Source organism: Maylandia zebra, linkage group LG23, assembly GCF_041146795.1.
Source record: "Maylandia zebra isolate NMK-2024a linkage group LG23, Mzebra_GT3a, whole genome shotgun sequence".
Taxonomy (NCBI): domain Eukaryota; kingdom Metazoa; phylum Chordata; class Actinopteri; order Cichliformes; family Cichlidae; genus Maylandia; species Maylandia zebra.
The window spans coordinates 19420876-19445526 of record NC_135188.1 but is presented as its reverse complement, the minus strand read 5'-3'; the positions used below and the strand labels follow the sequence as shown (position 1 = coordinate 19445526).

The 24651-nt window shown below is 38.6% G+C and overlaps 1 protein-coding gene across 3 annotated transcripts in view; it reads right to left on the bottom strand.

Moving 5' to 3' along the window:
- Positions 1-655: 655 nt before the first annotated feature.
- The window catches only part of LOC143414928 (T-cell surface glycoprotein CD4-like), a 30670-nt gene continuing 6674 nt past the window's right edge, over positions 656-24651 (bottom strand). Inside the window, exons 2-5 of one of the 3 annotated variants that reach the window (XM_076879964.1) lie at positions 12930-13089; positions 11757-11791; positions 6247-6561; positions 656-4531 (exon numbers count right to left, since the gene is read on the bottom strand). In XM_076879964.1, coding sequence (XP_076736079.1) covers positions 4392-4531; positions 6247-6561; positions 11757-11791; positions 12930-12973 — 534 coding nt within the window. In that variant the 5' untranslated portion in view covers positions 12974-13089 and the 3' untranslated portion in view covers positions 656-4391. Of the gene's footprint in view, positions 4532-6246; positions 6562-11756; positions 11792-12569; positions 12729-12929; positions 13090-24651 lie in introns of those variants that run through there. The other 2 variants (XM_076879967.1, XM_076879966.1) reach the window with 2 other exon arrangements.

Below are 24651 nucleotides of genomic sequence, written 5' to 3'. Positions count from 1 at the left end.
TTTGGCTCTACTCTCCTCATCCCATCTCTAAGACGGAGGTCAGCCACCCTTCAGATGAAGCTCGTTCTGACACACTGTGCTCACCTTCATCAGAATAGAGCACTACAGCAGCTTCATCACTGCAGGCGCTGATTACGTTTATTTAAAGCCTTTTGTTGTCCACATTTTTCCTCTGCCACTTATCTATATCACCATGTTACACCCCGACATGATGCAGATAGTTTCAGAGAAACAAAAAGAAAAAAAAAAAAAGACAAAAGAGTAAAAAAAAGTTCGTTTTTAATTATTGTAGAACAATTTGTGTTTAAACGGGACTTTATTATTCAATCATTCCATTAACTGAATGAATCAGTTAATGAATCAGCTGTTTCACAAACCAATCATAAACAATAACAGGGAATACCTCAAAGACACATTTTTAAATCGCTTTCAATTTAATTATCTGAACTTGGCTTCAGTGGGACTGACATCTGATTGTTAACTCTTTATTTAGTAAAACACACACACACAAAACAAATTCACATGGTAAGTGTAAAATATAAATTACTGCATAAACATTTCTCATTGATAATTAAACATTTCCATCGTCACAGTGGATTCAGTGGCTCCTCCTTGTGGCAGGAAACTGTTACTGCAGAACAAAAACACAGAAACGTTTCGTTTTATTGTTGGGTTTTTATTGAGCTTCAGCAATGAACCTGCAAACGTCAGATGTAACAAACACACCAGAACTGCTGAGGAAGTCTGAAGTCATCAACACCTTCCTTAACATAACACTCAGAGTCAAAACAAAGGTTTGAATCCAGTTTAAATAAACTGCATTAAAAACAACCAGAAACAGGGAAGAAAAGAAGAAAAAAAAAAGCTACCAGTTTTTCCTAAATTTCCCACAATGCCTCTGGGTTGCTTTCCACACTTCACACCATGGTCTGCTACAATGAAAAGGACCAGGGTCACATGACTGCTGCGATTACCTTCAGACATCACAGGTACCCTGAGCAGAGACCCTCACCATTCAGACTGTAACAGCGCGGCGATACACAAACACACGGCACATCAGAGCTGATCGATTAACTGATTGGGTGACTGACAGACAGTTTATGTGCGGTCGCAGCTTCTTTGATGTTTTCTACAAGAGAAACACTGTAGCGCCACCTGTGGTCACACCAGAGCAAGCAGTAGTTACACTTAAATGATCCTGGTCACATGACCACGATGCTATTGGTTGATTAAGTTGGTATAAGGGAAAAGATCCTGGACTTTGGTTCAGTCTGTCCTGACTTAAAACTGTATGATAAACAGGCTTAAACTTGAGCTGAAGCAAAGAAACTAAAAACACTGGATGTTTCCAAGGCTTTGAAACCCTGACAAATACCTCCATGACACAACAACTAAGCCAAGGAACAAAACAAATTATGAAAATAAAACACTGAACACAACTGATTGATCTTCATCGAATGACTGACAGGCAGAATAATTCATATTAAAACTTAACACAAACTAATCTGAAAATGACTTAAAGCCAACAAGTTGGCTGAACGTTGTAGTGCCTAGAGTCTTTGTGTAATTAAACAGACAGTTAACCCCACATGTTGATGAAGAAGACTAAACCACTGATCTGTTATCATCCTTATCGCTGAAAAGAGAAAAAAAAAATGAAACAAAAAACTGATACAAACGAAAGAGGATCCTCGTTCGTTCCCTGACCCTAACATTTTGTTAAGATCTCTACTATGACACTGCAACAATTAAACCAGATAATAAATAAACCTGAAATGTTGACAGATAAAATCTGAGGTATGAAAGTTGGGAGTAAATCTTTGACTATGGAAGCAAAACAACTTTGACGCATTGGCTTGTGCAAGAAAACTCAAACTGTGGTTTGAGGACTGAACCCTGAAAATCAAGCGAGTAGTATCGTTTGCAGAGCTGAACTGTTGCTCAGTCCACTAATCGGTTAATCAGCTCTTTGTGCTACCTGGGAAGACACACACACATCTGCGTTGCAGCTTTTTGATCTCTCGTCACTTCATAAACATAAAATATGCCGGTAAACAAGATGAAGCTTAAAGGGAGCTTCGGGATGTTTTGACCCATCTGCATCCGAAACAATATATATAAATATATAAAACACAGCAGATCTTTAATAACAGTATTATATAGTAAATGATAGAAGACGCAGACAATAAATCTGACATTTTACTGACTATTCTCAGCACCGATTGTAATAAAGTCATGTTTTTGTTGGATTGTAAATGGTAAATGGCCTGTATTTGTATAGCGCTTTACTAGTCCCTAAGGGCCCCAAAGCACTTTACACATCCAGTCATCCCCATTCACACACACTTGTGTGGATTGTGTTGGATGTTTTGCTGTTTTTAGTAAACATTACTTTTACATTTTGGGTTTTTTAATCAATAATAAATAACAGCTTAGTTGTAAGTGCTTATTTTCCTTCAACAGTAATTTCTTCAAATAAAAACAGAGAAAAACAAACTGCATAATGTACAATGACCTCCTTTAGAAGCTGCTAATCTTCTGCAGAGATCCATGCCATCAGATTTAGTAAGTCTTAAATTTGCTGGAGCTCCTCCATTGTTAATAAATAATAATAACAACAATAATAACGATTATTAATAATACTACTAACAATAATAATAATCATAACTGTGACAGCTCCATGTAGTGGCCGATTGTTCTCACATGTTTCACACATCTGATACTTTAAAGATTCATTTGATGTTGAATGTCTTTGGATCAAACTAATGCTTTTTACGTCAGTGATACACAGACACACATGCAAGGAGAATCACTGAAATGAACACAACCTAAAAAACAAAAACCTTCACAATCCCGGTCTGTGGCAAACATCAGTCTCTATATGGTGTCACTGTGAAACATCCAGGTAGATTAAAGCCTGTTAAATCTGCCTGACAGTGTGACTTCCTGTTTTATTCATAGATGATAGGGAGCACTTCCCTCCTGGCGATCGACAAAGAACGTGAACAATGTAAATCAGCTTTATAAAGGTGTTTTCTGTGGAAGAATTCCAATTTGATCAATATGACTAATATCGGCCCATCACAGAAGTATCTGAGTACAATTATAATGAAACACACACTGAAACTTTAGACGTTAAAGGTCCGGCAGCAATCTCGGAAAGTCGAACAACTGTATTTTTCTGTTTATGACAGTAATCTGGGTCGTATCAATGTTGTTCGGATACTTTTCTTCTTCTTCTGCTGTAATGTCCTTTTTTGGTCTCGGGCATCAAAAGAGCTTCAATAGGGGTAAATAATGACTGGTTTTAAAACCTCGTCAGCTCTCCATAGAACTTATTTTTGATTTATTTAAATGGTGGCGCTCAAAGGTCAAATGCACTGCAACATAAGAAAACATCAACAAATGGAACAAGTGCACAAAACAGAAAGGAAATTGAAAAAAACATTACTAAAAAATAACTTTTTGTGAGGTTTTGTTTTGTTTTTCTTTTATTGTACTTGGTGTGTTTTTGGAGTACTTTTCTACTTGCAGCTGTTTGACCTTTCAGGGCCACACTCAGTTTTGAAATCATTGAATTTGGAGGCTGACCTGACTCAGCGGATGGATATCAGCCAGGAGACTGGTTCATCAGTTTTTCAGGCATTAACCAATATTGGCCAGTATGGATACTTACACATTTTGGAGGTTATTTCTTTGTTTTCCAGTAACACAGCATGAAGTTAGCACTGAAAAGCATTGAAAACACCATCTGACTCCAATCAGATCTAAACAGGACTACACCGATATCTCTGGTGTCATGACACAGCGTGTCCAGCAGGGCAGATGACTTGATTAGCAAGACTAAGCTAAACGACTATCTTTATGACTGTCAACATACATTGAATAACATGACAGCCTGTCTTTGGGAGACTGTTTATAAATGGATCAATTTAACGTTGATGTCATGAACATCAGTGCAGCGAGTTCATTCATGTTTGTTTTGGAGGGCTGAAAACAGGTGGAGGTGGATGCAGCGGGTGAGTCGGAGTGTAACGGTCGCAGGTGGTTTCGAGCTGAGGTTTAGGTTTAACATTTTTCTGTCACCTGATTGGAGGATGAGTTACATCAGCACACTGAACAGTCTAATAAGAAATGCCTCGAGGCAGAAGAGGAATTTTTCAGTCGTCTGAGCTGAAGGATGAAACGTTAAGACGATAGCTGTATATAATGACGATAGATGTATGGATGTCAGTAATTCAAAGCAGCTCCATCATACATTTACCAGATTTAGAGCAAATATGGAAAAGAAGGGTTTTACTTTATACGACAGTGTGAAATGTTATTTTTAAGGTATAATCTAGTTTTTGATTAAAGCTAAACCCAACTTTAACTCAAGTCTGTGCCTACTTTCAAGAGAAGAAAAGCACAAACAGAGCAGGACAGAGGAGAGTCAGGTGCTGCAGGGAGGAGGAGGTAACCGCTGCACCCCGAGGCAAAGCAGTCACAGGAGGCGAAGGACGTGGAGTCGTTATTTTAACGGCGGGCTTCTCTGCAACACAAAACAGATAAACATCAGTTTAATCAGAGCTGAACGTGCAAAAAACACTTTTTTCTTTTCTTCTGTTTGCCTAAAAATAAAGATGCTTTCTGTTACTTTTTTTAAATTTTAAAGTGCAACTTCTTAAGTGTAGCATTTGTAAGTTTGCTGGGAAGCAGCGCTATCTTTGCTTTATGCTGTCAAATCAGCCCAAAGTCAAATCCGCACAAGGCACACCTTAGTGCAGGGGTGCCCAATCCCGGTCCTCGAGAGCTACCGTCCTGCAGCTTTTAGATGCATCCCTACTCCAACACAGCTGAATCAAATGGTTTGATTACCTCTTCAGCATGCCATCGTGTTTGGCAAAGGCCTGATAACAAGCCATTCATTTGATTCAGCTGTGTTGGAGTAGGGATGCATCTAAAAGCTGCAGGATAGTAGCTCTCGAGGACTGGGATTGGGCAGCCCTGCCTTAGTGGTTCAGTAAATTAGCTGTTCATTTTAGTCAGTGTTTGAGCTCTAAAAGGTCTGTTTCCTCTTTTATCCACTCAGTTTTAACACTACTGCAGCTTTGTAGGTGATGTAATGGTAAATGGCCTGTATTTGTATATCGCTTTAATTTGTCCCTATGGACCCCAAAGCACTTTACACTACATTCAGTCATCCACCCATTCACACACACATTCACACACTGGTGATGGCAAGCTACATGTATGCTGTATGCTGCTTCTAAAAACACGCCTGACAGTGGAATACTAAAATATTGTGGGAAGATCAGAAACGAACAAAAAAAAGGAAAAAAAAAAAGCTAATAAAATTATTTTCTTCCTCTTGTAGTGCTGCTTTGGATTTTAGATTCAGATTTAAGTTTTTGTTTTTACTTTTTTTAATATGAAAAGTGAACAGTATTTAAAAGGCAAACACGACACTGGAACTCTTTAAAGATTCAAATGTGTTCACAGGTGTAGGTGCAGTCCAGCAGGTGGCAGTGTTGCAGCACAGAGCCACTGATGGGGCTGCTTAATAGTCTGATAACCAAACTCATGTTCACCTGCAGGACACGGAGGATATTTTTAAAAAGCCTCTTAAATTGGGGAAAATCTGAATGGAGTCTGGTGCTGTCTGAGTTCAAGTTTCACCTGATATTGACCTGCTGCACGAGCCACAAGCAGTTGAAAAAGTTTTTATCCCCATACCTGAGCTCACACTCACTGATCAGGGTTCATGCTGTTTATCTGTGACACATATAGGGCCACATGGACGCAGCAGATACATAACGAGCCACCAACTCCAGCTTTGACTCGATCTGATATTGTTGCGTTGTTGTTGTTTCTGCAGCAATAAAACTAATGGTGTCCAGCTTCAACACTTGCAAGACACAAATCACATTGTAGTGATGTCATAGTTTTATAATGTGGAAAGAGTCAGGCACCACAACAACAGGATAATAAGAGTTGCACGCTAGATTTGCAGCACGTGTATTTGTTCAGAGAGAGAATGGATTAATAAAGAGGATTTTTGTGCAGCAGTCAGCTCTTTGTGAGCTCGAGACTTCATCGACACTTACTGTGAACAGTTTCTGCACTGAATTAGATCTAAAGAGGAAACGTGTCCTGATTTCTATTCACAGCAGCATGATCATTTTCTGCACTTTTCAAAGACCCCTGAGCTGCTGCTGCACAAACACTGAAGTGTTCCTAATAAGGTGCTCGTGCTGCTGAACTGACCTGTGACTTTCAGAGTTATCTTGGTCTGATAGTCCACTTTGGGGATGTCGCAGTCATACGGGCCGGCGTCGTCTGCCCTCAGGCCCTTTATAAGGATGGAGAAGTTTCCAGTCTCGTATTGGTTTGGAAAGCTGAACACGCGACTTTTGAACTTTGGATCCATTTTACCCTCTCTGCCGTTGAAGATGTCCAACACAACATTGTCATCCTTGTCCCTCCAGAAGGCGTTGACCTCCTTGGGCAGCTTTTCAGAGTAGACGCAGGGCAGGAGGACCTCACCCCCGATGAAGCCGGTCCTCACAGACTGGCTGCTGACTGCAGGACGACAGGACAGGTGAGTTACAGATTACCTGTGCACAGCTTCACCACAGCTCTGTGCTTTAGCTCACTGTTTAAGCAACAGACTAAAAAACTTAATGTTCCAGTTTTTCTCTGGATAAACTTCTGTCCTCTGAACCAAATCATCACAAGCCAATTTATGGAATCAGTCTGTTGTTTGGAAAAACCTTAAACACATAAAACACTCACTGGATGTTCTCCTGCTTAGTAAACCCTCATGAATGTCTTTAAATATGCAGAGGACTGTAAATTTTTACTGTGATTAAAATCTGCCAGACGTCTTAGAAATAGTTCATCTTTAAATATCTGCAAATACCAGAGATCAGAATCATGAATGTGAAGGCAGGCTATTACAATAAACTAAACCTGAGGCAGATCAGATCAAACTGAACTTTTTTTCTCTTCATAAACAAAGGAAAATGTATAAAATAATAAAAGTGAATAAAAAAATAAAATAAAGGTTTGGGACTTCAACACTTAACCTGCCAAATGTTAAAGTGGATTTAAACTGTGGTGACTTTAGTGTGTGGAGTTCAAAACGAGGGTGTTCACACAATTAACTTAATAAAAACAAAGATAAGCTGCCAGAAGATCTGTCTGTGTGGAGCTGATTTGTACAGAATCTGACAAATCCTGCTTCTTTTCCACTGGTTGTTACTCTGTAAAGCAGGAACATCAAACTCATTAGGGTGACGTACAGCCCATTTTTATCCGAGGTGGTCCGAACCAGTGAAACTGTCCTGTCTGTCAGTGAAGTTTAACTACACATTTAGCTGAGATGATTTCATTTAGGAAAAAAATAAGTGTCATTTCAATAATATTCTTCAGTTTTCCTACATGTTAGAAAACATCCTGCTGTAGTAAGTGGGAGACATTTATCAGAGCAACTCGTAAACTGTAAGAAATCAACATGGAAAATTATATAAAATGTTTTAATGGCTGATTGTACAGACTGAAATGAAATGAAAGCCCCTGTTCTGTTAGTTACTTTAGGGTGGTATGAATGGGTTTTATCAGCAAGAAAAACCTGGGAACTTCAGCTCTTTAGGTTTTTTGTTTTTTTTTTACACTGACTTCAAATATAACATTTGTTTTAATGCATGTTTCTTTTCCCACAGAGTCCACTCTGAGATTGCCAGGAATATTCTGGATGAAGCGCAAGCATGCCCCCCCCCCCCCCCCCCCACCCCCCCCCCGCCCCTCCCCCCCATTCAGTTTCTCATTGTCAAGCTAAAAAGACTTTCTGGCAGCCAGGCTTATTGCTTATAAGCTGACACACTAGTTGTATAATTCTTTGAACCATAAAAACTAAAAACAAATACATGATAAAAATAATTGATGTGAGTCCAGCATCCCCAGTTGGTTTACAGGTCAGTTAATCACTAAGTGTAACAGAGATCTGTGGAAAATTTGGGAGTGTTTTTATTTTTATTACCCTGTTTTTTTATCGTTTTTGTTTTTCTACTGTTATTTTGCTGTGATTTTTCTCTTTTTTTATGTATTTGTACTGATTTTTGTCCTCTGTTCTTTCCTGTGATTTCACTTTTCTTTACTGTAGTTTTATGGATTTTATCTTTGTTTTTGTTTGTTCTTTGTTTATTTGGAGGGGCGCCATTCTTTCATGTATTCAGCACAGGCCTGGAGCTGGTGATAAACAAGGGAGAAAACCACACACTCACAGATTATTTTATGATAATTTTACAGCTGAAACTAGAAAATAATTCCAGGCAACCTGCTTACATTATAAAGGTTAATTCATTTGTAATAAATCCAGTCATAAAGACGGTAACAGGATCCTGATTTTCTGCACAGTCTTTAGGGTTTTTTTTCCATAGTACCTACTGGGACAGGCCCAACGTGGCACGACTCTTTTTTTCCATTACAATCGAGTACAACCTAAAGCACATCGGGTTGTTATAGCAACGTAGGGAAGTGTCTTGTGATGTCATTTGTATGCAACATGGACGCCGAGATGATGGTATACCTGATTTAGGTGAAGGAGACGCTCTCATGATTTATCGAGTGACGCCACTGATTAGCCAATTGATGGCATGGAGTCTGTTGGACGGTCTCAGACCATTTGGAACCCTAAAAAAACCATGTCGTTAATGACTCTCCGGCCACCCTGCAGCCTCTTTGTTGTGTGCATCACTGTATGAAGAAGTGATTGCGTAGCCACAGTATCAACAGACTCCCTGCTCATCTCTGCTCTTTGCGCACATGGAAACATACACTAACTAAACTGGATCTAAATCCTCTTCTGTCCACAAAGGGAACAACAATTGCCAAGCCCAGAAATTTTCCACTCTTTCACATCTTCCACTTTCCTGTCTGTCTCATGCTGCCGTACATGCAGGTACCACAATGAGACGAGCCGTTTACGTTCAGAAAATGACCACACTAGTCAGTAGGAACTGCCAACTCACTCAAACTACTCTCTAATGACTGCACAGTTTTAATTTTGGTTTATTTTGGAGGGCCACACAGACTTTCCATGGCATGCTTCTCATGTTTGTTCAGCTCAACTGATGCAACGCAACAAGAACATGAACAGCAGGAAACCAGAAAGAGGAAGAAGATTCACACCTGACTAGGAACTGAAACCGCAATACTTAACCACATAGAGCTGTTTTCTGTTTTAGGTCTTTTTTTTTTGGTGGAAACATTTAATTACACTGTGTTTAAATATCTTAAATTACCCTGACACACAAGGAGAACCAACACTGAACCAAAGAAAAACTACACTGAGGTGAGAGAACACCCCGAGTCTCCAATTTGAGACAGATCCGTTAATAAATGTCTTCACTACTGGCTAGTTAAAATATGAAATAAATATATAAATTAATAATAATTCAAGTGTTGAAGTCCCATATTTGAAAATAAAAAACTTCAAAAGCAACTAGTGACCAGTGCTATATTTCACAGAAATGCAACATTAAACTAATGTTTTCATTTTTGAGACTGACTTTGAAAGCAGGGACATCGCTCAGGAGTAGTCTGAGGTTAAGCTGACTGATAAACTTAATTCAGGCTAGGTTTAAATATACAAAGAGGCATTAAAACTGCCACAGAGTAGCATTTTCATGTGTCACAAATCTTGCAGCATTCACTCTGGCTGTCAGCATGCTGACCGTCTGACCCCTGCTTGCCTGTAGCCATCATTGCATTACAGTTAGAATCTTGACTGCTGATCACGCCGTTATGTATTGGCCTCAGAAGACTTCGTACATGAAATGAGCAAGTAATCCACTTGTGAAAATATGCCCGTGTTTAATCTAACCCCAGACTCTTTTTCTCATTTCTGCTGATGTTTTTGCTTTTGTGGTATCATTTGTCATATTTGTTCGATCCAGCGTGAAAGCTGAATGAAAAAAGCGTTTACTAATTTTTGTGACTAAAAACTTCATGTTAAAAAAAAAAAAAATACTATTATAGTTCTTCTGAACCATTTAACCATTTTTAAGAAGTACACACAGCCTATGTATGTAAAGCAGCGCTGTGGTGGGGATAACAAGAGGTTTCAGATTGCTTGATATGAAACTGAGTTTTATTTTATTAATTTAACATTTTAATGGATTTTAATTCCTCTAATTAATCCCTTTCAACATGTAAATTAATCAGAACGTTTTTTTGTATGTAATTTGTATAGTATTTTTTCTCTCTCTTATTTTCTTTTCTAAATGTACTTGTATATTGTTCACATGTTGAGATAAATTACCAATCAAATCAATTGATTCACTTTATGTTCAGAAGGGCCGGTAAAAACGTCAGGGTTTTATTTTTAACACTGTTTCAGACGTTAATATTAAACATGCAGTCAGACTTTCATGTGTGTTTGTGAGGGAGGGCTGAAAGTGAGTGGATCGGCCTTTTTAAAAAAAAAAAAAGCATACCTGAAGAAATATCTGATGTTAGAAACTCTTGTGTACTGTTTGTTTGTATATTTGTCTTTCTTGCTGCTGTTACACCCAAATTTCCCCTTGTGGGACAATTAAAGGATTATTCTATTCTAAGCTCAAATTTCACAGAGGTCATGACATCCATCCAAACTTTAGACTGTAAAAAGCAGGGGTGGGTTTTTATAATCGATTCATCGATTAAAATCGATTCTGGCTTGGATAACATAAAATCGATTCATTAAAATTCTGAATCGATTTTTTAATATAAATTTATTTTGCCCGAAATGCCAGAATCTCAGGTGAAAGATCACAAAATTTCAACAACCACCAAACAACTAAGACAGTAAATGAGAGCAGGTACACGGATTCTGCACATAGACGTAAACACACAGCGCGGACCCGCGGATCAGAATCAGTTAGATGTCGCCTTTCTCACAGTCGGGGCTGAAAGCCGACAGCTCGCTGATTCTGATCTGTCGGCGGGTCCGCGCTTTGTGTTCACGCCCTTTATGAGCCGATTCTAAAGCTGTTAGTTTGATCTCTCTCCAAACAATATTGACCGAACCAGCAGCAAAAGAAGATCCAAACGCTTCACATAAACATCGTCATGAATTCACTCTGACTTTTACTGTTTTGCTTCCACCACGATGCACAGCTCTCTCTCTCTCTCTCTCTGTTTTCTTCATTATTCGCTTGCTTGTTACCCACAAGACTACCGTTGTTTACAGCGCTGTCGGCCGCTGTTTTTTTCCCTTTTACATTCTTCCGAAAAGAAAACCTCATTTCTGCTGTTCAATACTGAACAAATTTAAACTTTTTAAAATTATGCAAAATGCTTAGACGTGTCTCTAATAAAACCGCTGTAACGTCAGAGGTAATGTTCATATGTTGATTAATGGTTTTCTTTCGTTTTTGATGTACTGCAGAATATTTTTATAAAATCCCAGAACAGGAAAACCACCTTCATGTTTTTCTGTGTTTTATCTTCAGCTACTTTGACACAAAGGCATCTACTGTGATGCTCACACCTTTGATAAAGTCTTGCGTGTGTCAGCTTCCTTTTTATTGATACAAAAATATGTAAATGTACTGATCTGAATTATATTTTTGACTGTCAAAATTTCCCAGATTTAAATCGAATCAAATCAAATCGAATTAAATCGAATCGTGGATCAAATCGATTCGGGACCTTGTGAATTGGAATTGAATCGATTCTAGAAATCAGTGACGATACCCAGCCCTAGTAAAAAGGTTTTTTTATGCTAGACTCACCCACGCTCTGATTCCACAGCAGGAACACCGTCAGGCTGTGGAGACAAAGAAAGACACCCAGGTTTCAGTGTAACTCCTGTGACACAGCTGATGATACTGAAATCCAACAAATCCAGGAATGTCAACGAGCAGGTTCAGTGAAGCTCAAGTGCAGAAACAGCAGTATTGAGTATTTAAACGAAAATTCAACCCATAATGAAGCATTAGAGGTAAAAACATAAAATGAAATAGCATTTTAATTATATAAAATCCTTCCAAAGTAAAACTTAAACTAGATTAAAAGTAAAAGTCAAAAGAGTGGACTCGTCTTTTCATTTTCAAGGAAAAACGGCCAAAAACGTGAACGTTAAACCTTCATAAAATATTTTCTTGGTGTTAAGTTGGGCTTTTTTAAAATTATTATTAAGAAAGGGAGTTTTAAGCGTAAATGAGAGAAAACTGAAGTATTGTCTGGATTTTTTCAGTTTTTAAAAATCATCCGTGATCCAGGGTTTCACCATGTGTTATTCATCTAAAAATGTTATCTCGACGTGTTTTTAACTTCAAACTTAAAGACGATGGAGTGAAATGAGTTAGCGGAGAAGCGGCAGGAGTTAAAGCGGCTCCCTGTGAGCTGGTTATATGAGGAGAAGCTCGTTTATCTGCAGTTAATTCAGAGAAATTCTGTTTGTCTTGTTTGACTTCTTTAAAGTTGGCCAGTTACCGGAAGTAGCTTAAGCTAAAAGAAAACGGCTAACGCTGAACTACGTACTTAGCCTCGATGACCCATCACACTCATTTTATGGCCCAGTCGTTGTCGGTTTCATTACTGACCTGATTAAACTGTTCATGCCGTTTCTTTATCCCTCCCAGATGCCCAAAATAAATTGTATATTTACTTATTACTTCTAGTTTTCCAGCTAGCTAGACACTCCTGGCTCACGTATCCCAGTAAACGGAAGCCAAGAGGCAGTCATTTCCGCTTTAAAAAGTCCAGTATAATAATAATGCACATACTATGAGAAATATTTTTTAAATATATCTCGGCTGTGTTTATGTGTGTTTACAATGTTATTTCAACCCCCAAATTTAAAAATCCACGTTTTTTAAGCCGTCTACGTCAAATTTCTGCTAAATTGTTGCGATTTGTGCTCCGAAACTCCAGATTAAGCAGATTTTCCAGCTGTAACGCACCTATCACATATTCTGCAACTGCCTGACATCAGTGAAAACACCATGCGCACAGGCGGAACCTCATCATGCTGTCTTCTCTTTCTCCTCTTGCGCCTCCTCCAGCACTGGTGTTGCGGAGACTTCTGCAGCCGTGTCCATGTGTGGATGGTTCTCACTGAGCCTGCGTGAAGGGAGAAAAAACAGAAAAAAAACTTCAGTAATTACACTTAAACAGAAAAACTGTTTAAATAAAGTTTATTTGAAAAGTCATGGATTGTGCAGGGAGACAAAATTTACTGCAACACCTCCTCCCGTTTAATCCTGCAGGTAGTTTCCTGCTGCTCACAATAAATAATCACAGTAAAAACAAAAACACTGTTTTAATGCAAGAATAGCTTCAATGTTTCTTTTTTTTGTCTCCACATATTTATTTACTGCATATATATATATATATAGTCCAAAAAGATTTAGACTCTTTTTTCATCTTTTTTCACCTATCAAAATAAAAATAATGAACTCCTGAGGCGTAACATCCCGACGATTTGTCATGTCCCGCGGCGTTCCCGAGGAACGACCTTCCGCGTTCTAGGAGCCGGGTTACGGATGAAATCCAGTAGAATGACGGTCCCGCGATAATACACGTTGGGCACAGTGAGATCCTGAATGTAAACTTGTTTTTATGGTTTGAAAAAAACGTCTAACGGAAATTTTAAAATATATTTTTAAGACTCCCCAAGAGGGAAAGAGAAATTTCTACAAACTGTATTAAGGTATTGGATGTGGTCATAGAGATGTAATAGCTTTTTGTTCGACGCCGCTGTCTACTGTGCACATATCATTTCAGCCTGTGTTAGTGTGCTGCTTCTGCTGCCACAGCAGTATCTCAGTGGGGATAGACGGCCTGGGGGACTTTTAATCACTTTTATTTATATCATATTGTGTTTCTCTGTTCAGCAGAATTTCAGCTCGTTTGGGAGTTGGTTAAGGAGGAACTATGTGGGAGCTGTATGATTTGGGGAAGTAAAGTTTGTCATTTTATCTGTAGTTTCTGTGGCTGTGCTTTGCTTTCAGGTCACTAATTATTGCAACAGTGATTTTTATTTGTACTTTATCTGAGCCCTGAGAAAAGAGAGGTCACCTCAGTTCAAATGAATGCCAGCATTAAAAAATCTAAATATTTCCAAAAAATTTATTTTTTAACATCCTTTTTTGTTTAAAAATTCATTTTCCTTTTTGCAACATTTTACTCATAGAATAAACATTAAAAATCATTTTATCTCAACACTGAGTCTCTGTGGTTTTTTGTGATTAAACCAGAACCACATGATCCCAACATAATGTTAATGATATCTGCACCATATAATATCAACCTGCTGGTGTTCCAGTTTAACTTGTTTTGGTGGTAACTGTTTATGTTTGTTTATATTGTCCGTGTATCCGTGCCAATGCGTCAGAGGTTGTGACAACACCTTTTCAGAAATAACAGTAAACAAAGGTTGCTGTGTCCAGGTCATGAAAATCTATATTTGTGTTAAGATTGTAGATCTAATTATTCCTCTGACTCCACTCGTACCACAAACCAACATTTTCCTCTTTGACACCACTGATCAACCATATAGATACACTTCTGCACACATCCTGTTTGCACAGCTAGTTGTTTAACACCACGCCCATATTAGCTGTGGCATCGCTTTGTAGAAAGCAGACAAATGCACCTTCAGCTTTTCTACAGAATAACTTAACCTGAGATCAAATTCTGATCTGTTTCAAGATCACAATGAAGTTTAGAACACCTGGAATTTGAGCAGCGTGTTGGATTTACTGTTAATGAAATCCAAACAGGTCAAACCATCATTAAGGAAACACGTTGGCTTTTAAAGCGCTCTGTAGTTGTTCAATGAAAGCAATACATGTGGGAAATAGGTATGGGAGGTTTCTGGAAGTCAGTATTTCAAACTGGTTACCTTCATTTTTTTAATAATAAATGTATTAGCTGAAGGTTCAGGTGCCTCCCTCGGGTTCCATTTCACTGCATATACAATAAATGTTTCCATATTTCCTGTACATGCATTGCGACTGTCAGTTTCACTTGCTACCAAGTTAGGTGTACGCTTGGTGGGAACTCGTTCTGCTGGATCTGCATCAGAGAACCATCCACTACGTGTTATTCATTTAATTTATTTTTGCCCCTCCTGTATTTAAAAGGGTTGGGCCAGCCTTTTGTTTAGAAATGCCCGTTTCTGATGCCAAATGCTTCCAACTATGGCAGGCCAAAACAAAAAAAAAACTATCTACAGCTGAGGATCCCGGGGAAAAACCTGACACACCTTCGGCCTTCAGCCTATTGTTGAAGAATAAAGGTGGCCATACCAACTATTGACTTTCAAGCTTTTTAGAATTATACAAACTCTGTTTTTGCCTTAAATACTGGATTGCCTTAAATACTGTGCATTTTTGAACATGCTACAAAGAAAGCAAAAGTGCTTGAGACTTTTAAACAGTAATATTGGGTAATCAGGAAAGTGTGAATAGCTAGGTAAAAGACACAGGTACAGACAATGTGTGAAACTCAAAGCAAAACACTGGAGACAATCAAGTCCGAAAAAAATCCCACAAGCAATGAACAAAGCAAAAATGAAGACCATCATAAAGACACAGGTTAAAATAATAATCTGTATTCTGCTGAAACTCTTCAGTAGAACCAAAGACTGAAGAATGTAACAAAGCACCGAATTCACAGCAACATCAAAGGAAATAACAGGAACACCCCGACACCACTGTGGTAGCAATTATTTTGGCCTGAAACAGCTGTAAAGACATGTGTGAACATGTAACCTGTTGATCAGGTTTTTACAGTCATCTGGTTTATAACTGTGATGTCTTTCACAAAGCTGAACAGTTTGTACTGATGAGGATATGTATGGATGGCTGGCTGAAGAAGGAATCAGCCACAGTTGCGAACATGTGAACACTTAGCAGTTGTGTCGATCTTAAGTATGAACGTAACACCGTTGTTTGACGTTAGTGAAGCGTGAGTGGTTTGATTTTTATCTTAGCAAGTCAAAAAACTTTCTCTCTCCATGTCAACATGTCAGGTGTTAACAGGTGTTGTTCAATGTTTGTTTGGGCGAGTTGTTAAACCGCTGCTGTCTTTGAGCCAAAAAGAAAACTACAGCTCGGAGAATGTGTTTGAAATTAAAGGCTTTTGTTAGTGTGAGAAAATTACTTGAATCTGGCACAGAAATTTCTCTCATCATCATTTCATTTCTTATTCTGTTCTTCAGCTCACTGGCTTTTATTGTTGGTCTTAGAGATTTCATTATTTCCTATTTTTATTCCACTCATGTGTATAATTTGAATCATTTCATTATGTTTACTCTGGGGTAATCTAGAACTTTGAGCCAGAATGAAGAGTGTTGTAGGAAGGCTTTGGTTTAAATGGACCAAACAGGATTTTTCTTCTATCATTTTTTGTTGGCAGCACTGGTGATTGGCACTGTTGCCTTTCTGTGTGGAGTTTGCATGTTCTCCTGTGTTTGTGTGGGTTCTCTCCGGGTACTCCGGCTTCTTCCCAAAGTCCAAACGCATGCAGTTAGTGGGGTTAGGTTATATTTCCCAAAGGTGCGAGTGCGAATGGTTGTCTCGTGTGTTAGCCCTCAGGCTGGCCTGTGGAAAATGTGCCCTGCATCTCGCCCTATGGTAGCTGGCATAGGCTCCAGTCTGCTACAACCCTGATAAGGATAAGCGGAAGAGGATGGATGCATTTTCCTTTGATTTTTCTTTTTTTTTACAATTTGTTTTTTGTTTTTTTTGGTCATTTTTATTTATATTGGTATTTCTGAGCCAGGAGAGGGCCATAAACCTGGCCCTGACAAGAGATGTGTGTTTCTAAGTATAACAGCTCGAGCATTTACGTGGATCACATTTCATTTAAGCAAATAAACAAGAGACTGGGTCAGAAAAGTGCAGCAACATGTGGGTGTGTGTGTGTTTGCACAGCTGTCTGCTTCAGTGGCCCACTCTTTTGTGTTGTTGCTCCTGTTGTGTTGAGCTAATTGGATTAGTGTTTAAATTAAAGGATTTATTTCCTCAGTCTGACTGGAATCTGTCCCAAACTTCTCCAGATGTTAACACACACTAACTGTGTGTGCAATATAAATTAAAAAAAATCAGAAAAAAGCAAAGTCTGTTAAAGCACTCATGAATGTAACATTTAAAAATGTCAATGTGATGGAGAGCAGAAACTGAACTGTGTATGAAGATTTATGTGGGACGTTGGGGGAAATCTTATTCTAAGGTCACAAATGACGTGTTACTGTAAAGGATGAAAAGGATGATGCAAACATGAGCTGAGCATGACAACATGGTTTTTCCTCCCTTTGGTTGCTAAAAGGTCTAAAGTTTCTTAGGAGAGTTTTTGCTGAGGTCAGCTGGAGATGAGAGATGAAGCAGATTTACCACACTATGTCCATCTTTTATACAGTATGTAAAGTCTACAAGGTGCAGACGGAGAGTGGATGTACTGGACAAAAATTGTGCTAGGTGTAGGCTGTGATGGAGACCCCCGTGGTGACCGCCAATGAGAGCAGCCGAAACAAGACAAAGAACCGTGTGTGAATTACAACTTCACTTTTATATAAAGAAAGAAAGGGGGGGATCGGCTCTGAATGAAACTTTAGGAAACAAAATTCTGTAAAATGCTTGTATTTTTTGTGGAAGGTAACAAACTTTTGGGTAATTGGCATATTTTTGTGCCATTAATGAACATTTCCATTAATAGTAAAAGCGTAAACTATTTAAATAATCATTTATGGGCATTTCCTGTCACTGTAACTCATTAGAAATACTTCTTGATATCCATAAGCATGTATTTCTATAAAATTACAACTTAATATGCATTTAGGCCAAAATATTGTTAAATTTAAAATTCTCAATTAAATTCATCTTAGTACACAACAACAACAATTGTACATTGTGACTCCAAAGTGTCTCTTCAAACAGATCATTCAGTCCATCAAAGTTTTTAATCACTGACAGACTGACCTTTGAGACTAACAAAGCAGAGCTGTTTTTTTATGTGGAAAAACTTAAATACTCTAGTGCTTCACTACTAAACAGTCTGGCAGCTGTAATGGTAAAGACGTGGAGTAGTTCAAAAGCAAATGAGAGCACATCTCAATAAATAATACATAATTAGGGGCCGCTCAGTTTGGGTAGCTCTATCAGTAACAGCCTTCTCAATGCATAGCAGTCCATTAAAGAGCACATACAGCAAGTCGAATCAAGTCAAGTTGAGTTTTATTGTCAACCCAATAAAATACACTCAAGTATACAGTGGGACGAGATATCGTCCTCCTGGATCGAAGGTGCAAAGTGTAAAAATAGGTCCTTAAAAATAGTCAGTGATCAGTGTCAGCTTCTCTGAGTTGATATCACCACTATTCATCAGCAGCACATTTTAAAGCTCAGTTTTTAAAACCTTGTGATGTAACTACAGCCCAGCAGTTCATGGTTTGCCAAACATCAAATTTTTAATCAGGTTAGAAGCTAATCACTCTGAGGCTAACAAAGATTGAATGAGTACATGAAGCTGAGAATCAGGAATATTGCAGACCATGCAGCAGTATATTAATGATTAACCTCGTGTTGTGGATGATTGTCTCAGGTGTTCCCATGACTGGACTTTGGTCTGTTTTATGCATGTTTTTCCTGCCATGCGATCACATTTCTCTCTGTTCATCAGGGACTCTCATGTTAACTTTTATTGAGTGGGGAAAAGTTAGCGCTTATCCTCTAGCTTCACTGTGCTAATGTGTTTACATTATTAGTTTTTTGTCTTCATTTATACCTGAAATGATAGCAGAGCTGTACATGATTCTTATTTTGAAACTAGCGAGCTAACTCCCTGCTAACTTCTAACTCCATGAAACTTTATAAATCCTGTTATCATGGATGTTATTGTTGTTAAACCTCTTATTGTTGGTATACACTGATCATTTTATTAAAGATGACAGATTTTAGAGCGTTTTACTCTCAGGCGAAGTGTTTGTTTGACTTTGGGAACTAAAGAGGAGTTTGTATCAGCTAGCATTATAAGACGTAATAGGCAGATAATCATCTATAAACTCAATTTTAGAGTTTATCTTTAATGTCAGATCAAGTGTGGCCTGTGTGTTGCAATAGCAAGAAAACACAAAGTATGAGGTAGCGAATACATCAGAGTGGTGCTTAACAGACATTTGATGTGTGTACAGCATGGATGGATTTCCCCACAGGACTGACTCACAGATTCAAACCTAAACATAACAACATCAATTATTTATACCTCTCATTACGTCTGAGCACTCCTGCAGCACTGTATGAATGAGAAGACCTATAAAATGGAACGATCGTGGCTCAAGAGTTGTAATTGGAAGGTTGCCGCTTCGAGCCCTAGCTTGGACAGTCTCAGTCGTTGTGTCCTTGGGCATGACACTTCACCTGTTGCCTACTGGTGGTGGTCAGAGGGCCCGGTGGCGCCAGTGTCCGGCAGCCTCGCCTCTGTCAGTGCGCCCCAGGGTGGCTGTGGCTACAATGTAGCTGCCATCACCAGTATGTGAATGGGTGGATGACTGGATGTGTAAAGTGCCTTGGGGTCCTTAGGGACTAGTAAAGTGCTATACAAACCCATATGGAAAAGATATATACAAGTTTGTATCTGTCTTGTGTGAAACTTGTATGAAAAGCATATGAGAGTGAAAACAGATATAAGATCCCTTGAAAATTTATATAATGAAACTTGTATGTTTTGGATACTTACTAAAACAATGTATGAAAGTAATGAGAAAGTGGCCACTTTCATGAGTAAATCATGTAAGCCTTATATGATTTACTCATGAAAGTGGCCACTTTCATGAATAATCACATATAAGTTTTTACTATTTCTTTTCCATATGGGAATACAGGCCATTTAAAATGTTACTTAAATAACATGACATTTATTTAAATCAGGTCATGTCCTGCAGATAATTCAATAATAACATGTCTTGTTCACGTTCTCACAATTTGGCTTCCTGTCTTCATTTAAACTGTAGCCACAGTGACCAAATATGTAATACCAACACACTCACTACTTTGTCTTTTTTTGTGCACTTGCCAAATAACAGTTCCCCCAGAACTCAGAACAAAAAGGTTTTATTTGCATGCAGTCAGTTCCTGTTTGGTAGTCTAGCAACTGCCAATGGCTCTCTGCACCAGTATTCACACAGCTGTCTCTTTTTAAAATGTTCAAGTAATTAAAAATAAATAAATAACCTGGGTTACGAAAACAGAAGTAAAAGCATGCTTTTTGCTGCTGTAGCAAGTTAAAGGGGAGCTGATGATGAATTGCAGTTAAAGGCTGGTTTTTTTTTTCACTGAATTTCTGCAAAAATTCTTAGAAATGTCACTTCAAAGTGACGCATTTATGCTGATGCAAAGTCTGAAAGGATGCATTCCCAAGACAAGAAAAAAGTGCACACATTTGCACTGAATGATCACCAGCCGGCTGCCTTTTTGTATGGTGTGTTTTATTTGTGGAAAACTCAAAGTGGCTCTCTAAAATCGGCTTCTCGCTTGAGGAGCTAATTGAGCGTCAGTGATGAGACCACAGCGTGTCTTATTAACACCAAACACAAATGAGCAAATCAAAAAACAGCATAAACGGTTGCATTTGCATGCTTTGTTGCAAAAACACAAATGTTTTCTTTTTGTTTATTTAAGTTGGTTTGAGACTTTCTGTTGTGGTCTATGGTAAGATAGTCTGCATTAGGTTGTAATTCTTTTATGACTGACTCGGTGCCTACCCCAACAAAAACACACACACACACACACACACACACACACACACACACACACACACACACACACACACACACACACACACACACACACACACTTTGCTCTTTATGAGTAATAACCATCTAAAGATGGAGACGTGATGTAAAACCACAGCACAAGTGTGTGTGCACTGCTGTAAGAGGAAAGGAGGCTTTTGCATCAGACAAGCATTGTAGAACACACCCTTGTAAAAAAAAAAAAAAAAAAAAAGCCATGCACACTAACAGGCTTCACAAGAAAGGAAACAAATGTTTTTGTGTAAAAGTTGCAAAACAGTTCAAAGAAACTGAGTCAGTAAAACATTGAGAGGACAACACGTACACCTCTGTAATTTTGGTTATTTGGAGCAATTTTATTGAAATGGATTTATCAGAGCCAAAAACAGACACAACATGTTGTGATTTCTTTTGCTCTGGAGTCATCCCGTACTCTGAGGAATATCAGATTCATGATGCTGGGAACAATCTACGGGCTGCTGTGCAGCCTGTATAACAGAGCTGCTGATGGACATGCTCAGACATGCTTTGGACAGCTGAACAGTTACAATGTACAGAGTGAAAACAGTTGAGCTGAGAGTTCATTCTCAACAGTAAACATGTCTGAGTGTGAGTGATAGCAACAGTGAAAGGAACATTTAATTTAAAGCAAAGTCACTTTTATAGTGTCACTGAAAGTGATGTGAGGAAAACAGAGGGATATTTTTTTTTATTCCAGTTAATCTGAAACAGGAAACCCATTTTAGACCATGAACTCACCAGCAAATTGTTTACTGAGGTCAAGGCCGAGCGTTGCTTCCCTACAGACCTCTGCAAGACAGGAAGTCTGGCCTTGCTTCAGTTTGACTAATGTTACCTAATGCTAACTTGTCTTTTGATGTGACCGAATTGCTCTTTCATCAGATATAACGCTGTCTGAAAGTGAAAAAGTGAAGTGTCAAAGTACAAGCTGTTAATGTGTGAGAGGATTTGTGGTTGAACAAGGTGTTACAGAGTTACAGTCATTTAAAATATAACTCTCAGTGAGATGACCCAAAGTCTGAGATGAAGACGTGTAAACTCATACTTTAGGTTCAACGTGAACATTCACATAGTTACATCATAGCAACGGTGATAGAAGCAGGAAATAAGAACAAGGCTTTTATCGTGATTATAGTATGATCTACAGTGCATCGTGAGCAGAGGTGGGTAGTAACGAGTTACATTTAATCCGTTACATTTTCTTGAGTAAGTTTTTCAAAAAATTTTACTTTTAAAGTACCTTTTTTGCATGATTCTTTTTACTTTTACTTGAGTACATTTGTGAAGAAGAAACGGTACTTTTACTCCGCTACATTTGCAAAATTTGACTCGTTACTTTTTTGTTGAGTTTGTATGCACCTTGTCACTCGCCCTATGGTAGCTGGGATAGGTTCCACCCCCTCTGCAATCCTGATAAGAGGAAGAGGATGGGTCGTAACAAACGAATGAGCTAGTAGCTATGAGACAGTCGTTTGCCATGTAGCAACATGCCCAGCACTCTGTTGTGATCAAGCTTTTCTTTAATCACATTTTAAAACTAGCACGGGTGCCTTTCCTGTCACAGCCCCAAGCGAAATAGAGTCTCCTCTTGGGACTGAACCAAGAAGCATTCATAATTTTTGACAACTGCACTTTACAGCCAGAGACAAATTTTTAAACAAGAGTAAAAACAACTAAAAACAAACAAAAACAACACACTTCAATGGCTGCCATCTTTGCCACAGAGCCAAGATCTGACATTGAGGTCAGAGGATTATTGAATACATTAGAGTAGGGCTGGGCGATATGACCCAAAATTCATATCTCGATATTTTTTAGCTGGGTGGCGATATAAGATATATATCTCGATATTTTTTTAAAGCCATAAGTTAGAACAAAAAGAGAGTTCTTAGTCACACTGTGTCCCAGATGTCACACAGGCATTTTTATTTACATACAGCATAGATTTACATGAAGAAATTACTCAAAAATAAATTATCAGCATTTATTAAATAATCATGGTCCATAAATAAAAGAAAACAATGTTGTTTTTGTGCATAACAAAAAGCTCATAATTGTGCAGTCAAAATGTAAACTAACAGACGCTGAGCATAATAACAAAGACAGATTTCACAGCTGCTCTGTTCCCAACTTCTACTGCGTGACTGACAGCCGTGAGTTTGAAATCCGCTTCGTAACCATGTCTCTTAACAGGTGCCATTTATGGTCCTTATACACACACAATACGGTAATATTACGTCGAAGCACAGTACGTATTACTCCGCGAGGCTCCAGACTACGGTAGCCGTAATGCTCCGACAATTCATCAAGCGCTGCAGCTCCGTAGCTTACCAAAGTCGTAAAACATTTTTTGACAGATTGCTGAGTACCACCTGAAATCGGTTCGTGGTCAGTAAGCACAACCAGAATTCATACATTAGGCGCGCTGTCAACTTTTGAGAAAATGAAAGGATTTTAGGCCGTGCAGCCCCTGTGGGCTGCATGTCATTAGCATGGTTAGCTCGTTAGCGCGGTTAGCTCGCTAACACGTTGATGCCGTCCAGCCCCACAACTCGCTAATGGAGATTTGCCGTGTCCTTCTGGTTGCTGCCTGCAGTTGAAGCTATGGGGGAGGGGGAGTTGTATTCAGTGGAGGAGAAGCGAGGCCGAGTAACATTGCGTAGAGACAAAAGTGAACGAAAGAGAGGCAAACTTGTGGCTCCACAAGTATAATTATAACGTAACATAGACTATATCGATATAAAGGATATTGTCACATCAGGCACGTGCGGGGGGGTGGGGGGGGGAGCTAGAGGGGCTAATTCCTGCCTGCCCTTTTGTTGAGGCAACTTTAAAAAAATATATATATATATTTTAATGTGTGTGTGCGTGCGGAGTCCTGTCATTTTTCAAACTTAGCTTCATTTGCGGATTCTCTCTCCGATCTTACAGTCGATCTCACTTGCATACAGTAGCTGTCACATACGTGATCATTTTTCATTTTTAACTCTGCAGGATGTCGAGACAGAATGAGACCAAAGTGGCCGAAAGCAACAGAAGCTGGTGTGAGAACAGATGAGACCTGATACCGACGATCCTGTCATACAAAAATGACCATAAGTTTTCAAACACTGCTTTAGACTCTACGACACAATTTAATTAATAATCCCAAAGAAAATGCAGGATCTGCAGGAGAGTTGTTGGACGCGTTATCAGATAATTGCTGTGTTTTTGCTGCTCTTACAGTTTTCAGATACTATAAAGGGGTTTTTAACTTCAATTGGGTGAGTCATACCACATCCTACTGAAAAATATCCCAAGAATGCATTGTGGGTAAACTGCCATCACTCATTTCATCATAGGGGATAAATAGCTATTCCAAACAAGTCCGAGCAAAGCAAAAGAAAGCAAAAAGCAACCTTTACTTTGTGAAAGGTAACATACCAACTCAGTATCTTTGCAGTCTGAAATATTGAAAATTGACGATCTAGTGAAATTCCAAACAGCACAAATTCTATTCAAAGCAAAAAATAAAGAACTGCCAGGTAATATTCAGAGTATGTTTCTGTTCATGGAGTGAAACTGTGGAACAGTCTGAATATGGAATTAAAGCAATGTCCAAACATAAAACAGTTCAAAAAGGGTTATAAAAATATGATCTTCCCGAACTATAAAGGCATGGAGAATATTGAAATTAAGTGAATGTCTCTATTTAAAAAAAATAAAATTCATGATGTGATATTATAGTCTATAGTATATCAGAAATCTGTTCACTTTTTTTATTACAAATTATATCAGTAAGGAAGCTGACTAAATATTAGCTGATAATTTATGGCAAAGGGGTGGAATTAAATAAGTGTTTACTTCTTCACACTCCCTTTCGACATGTA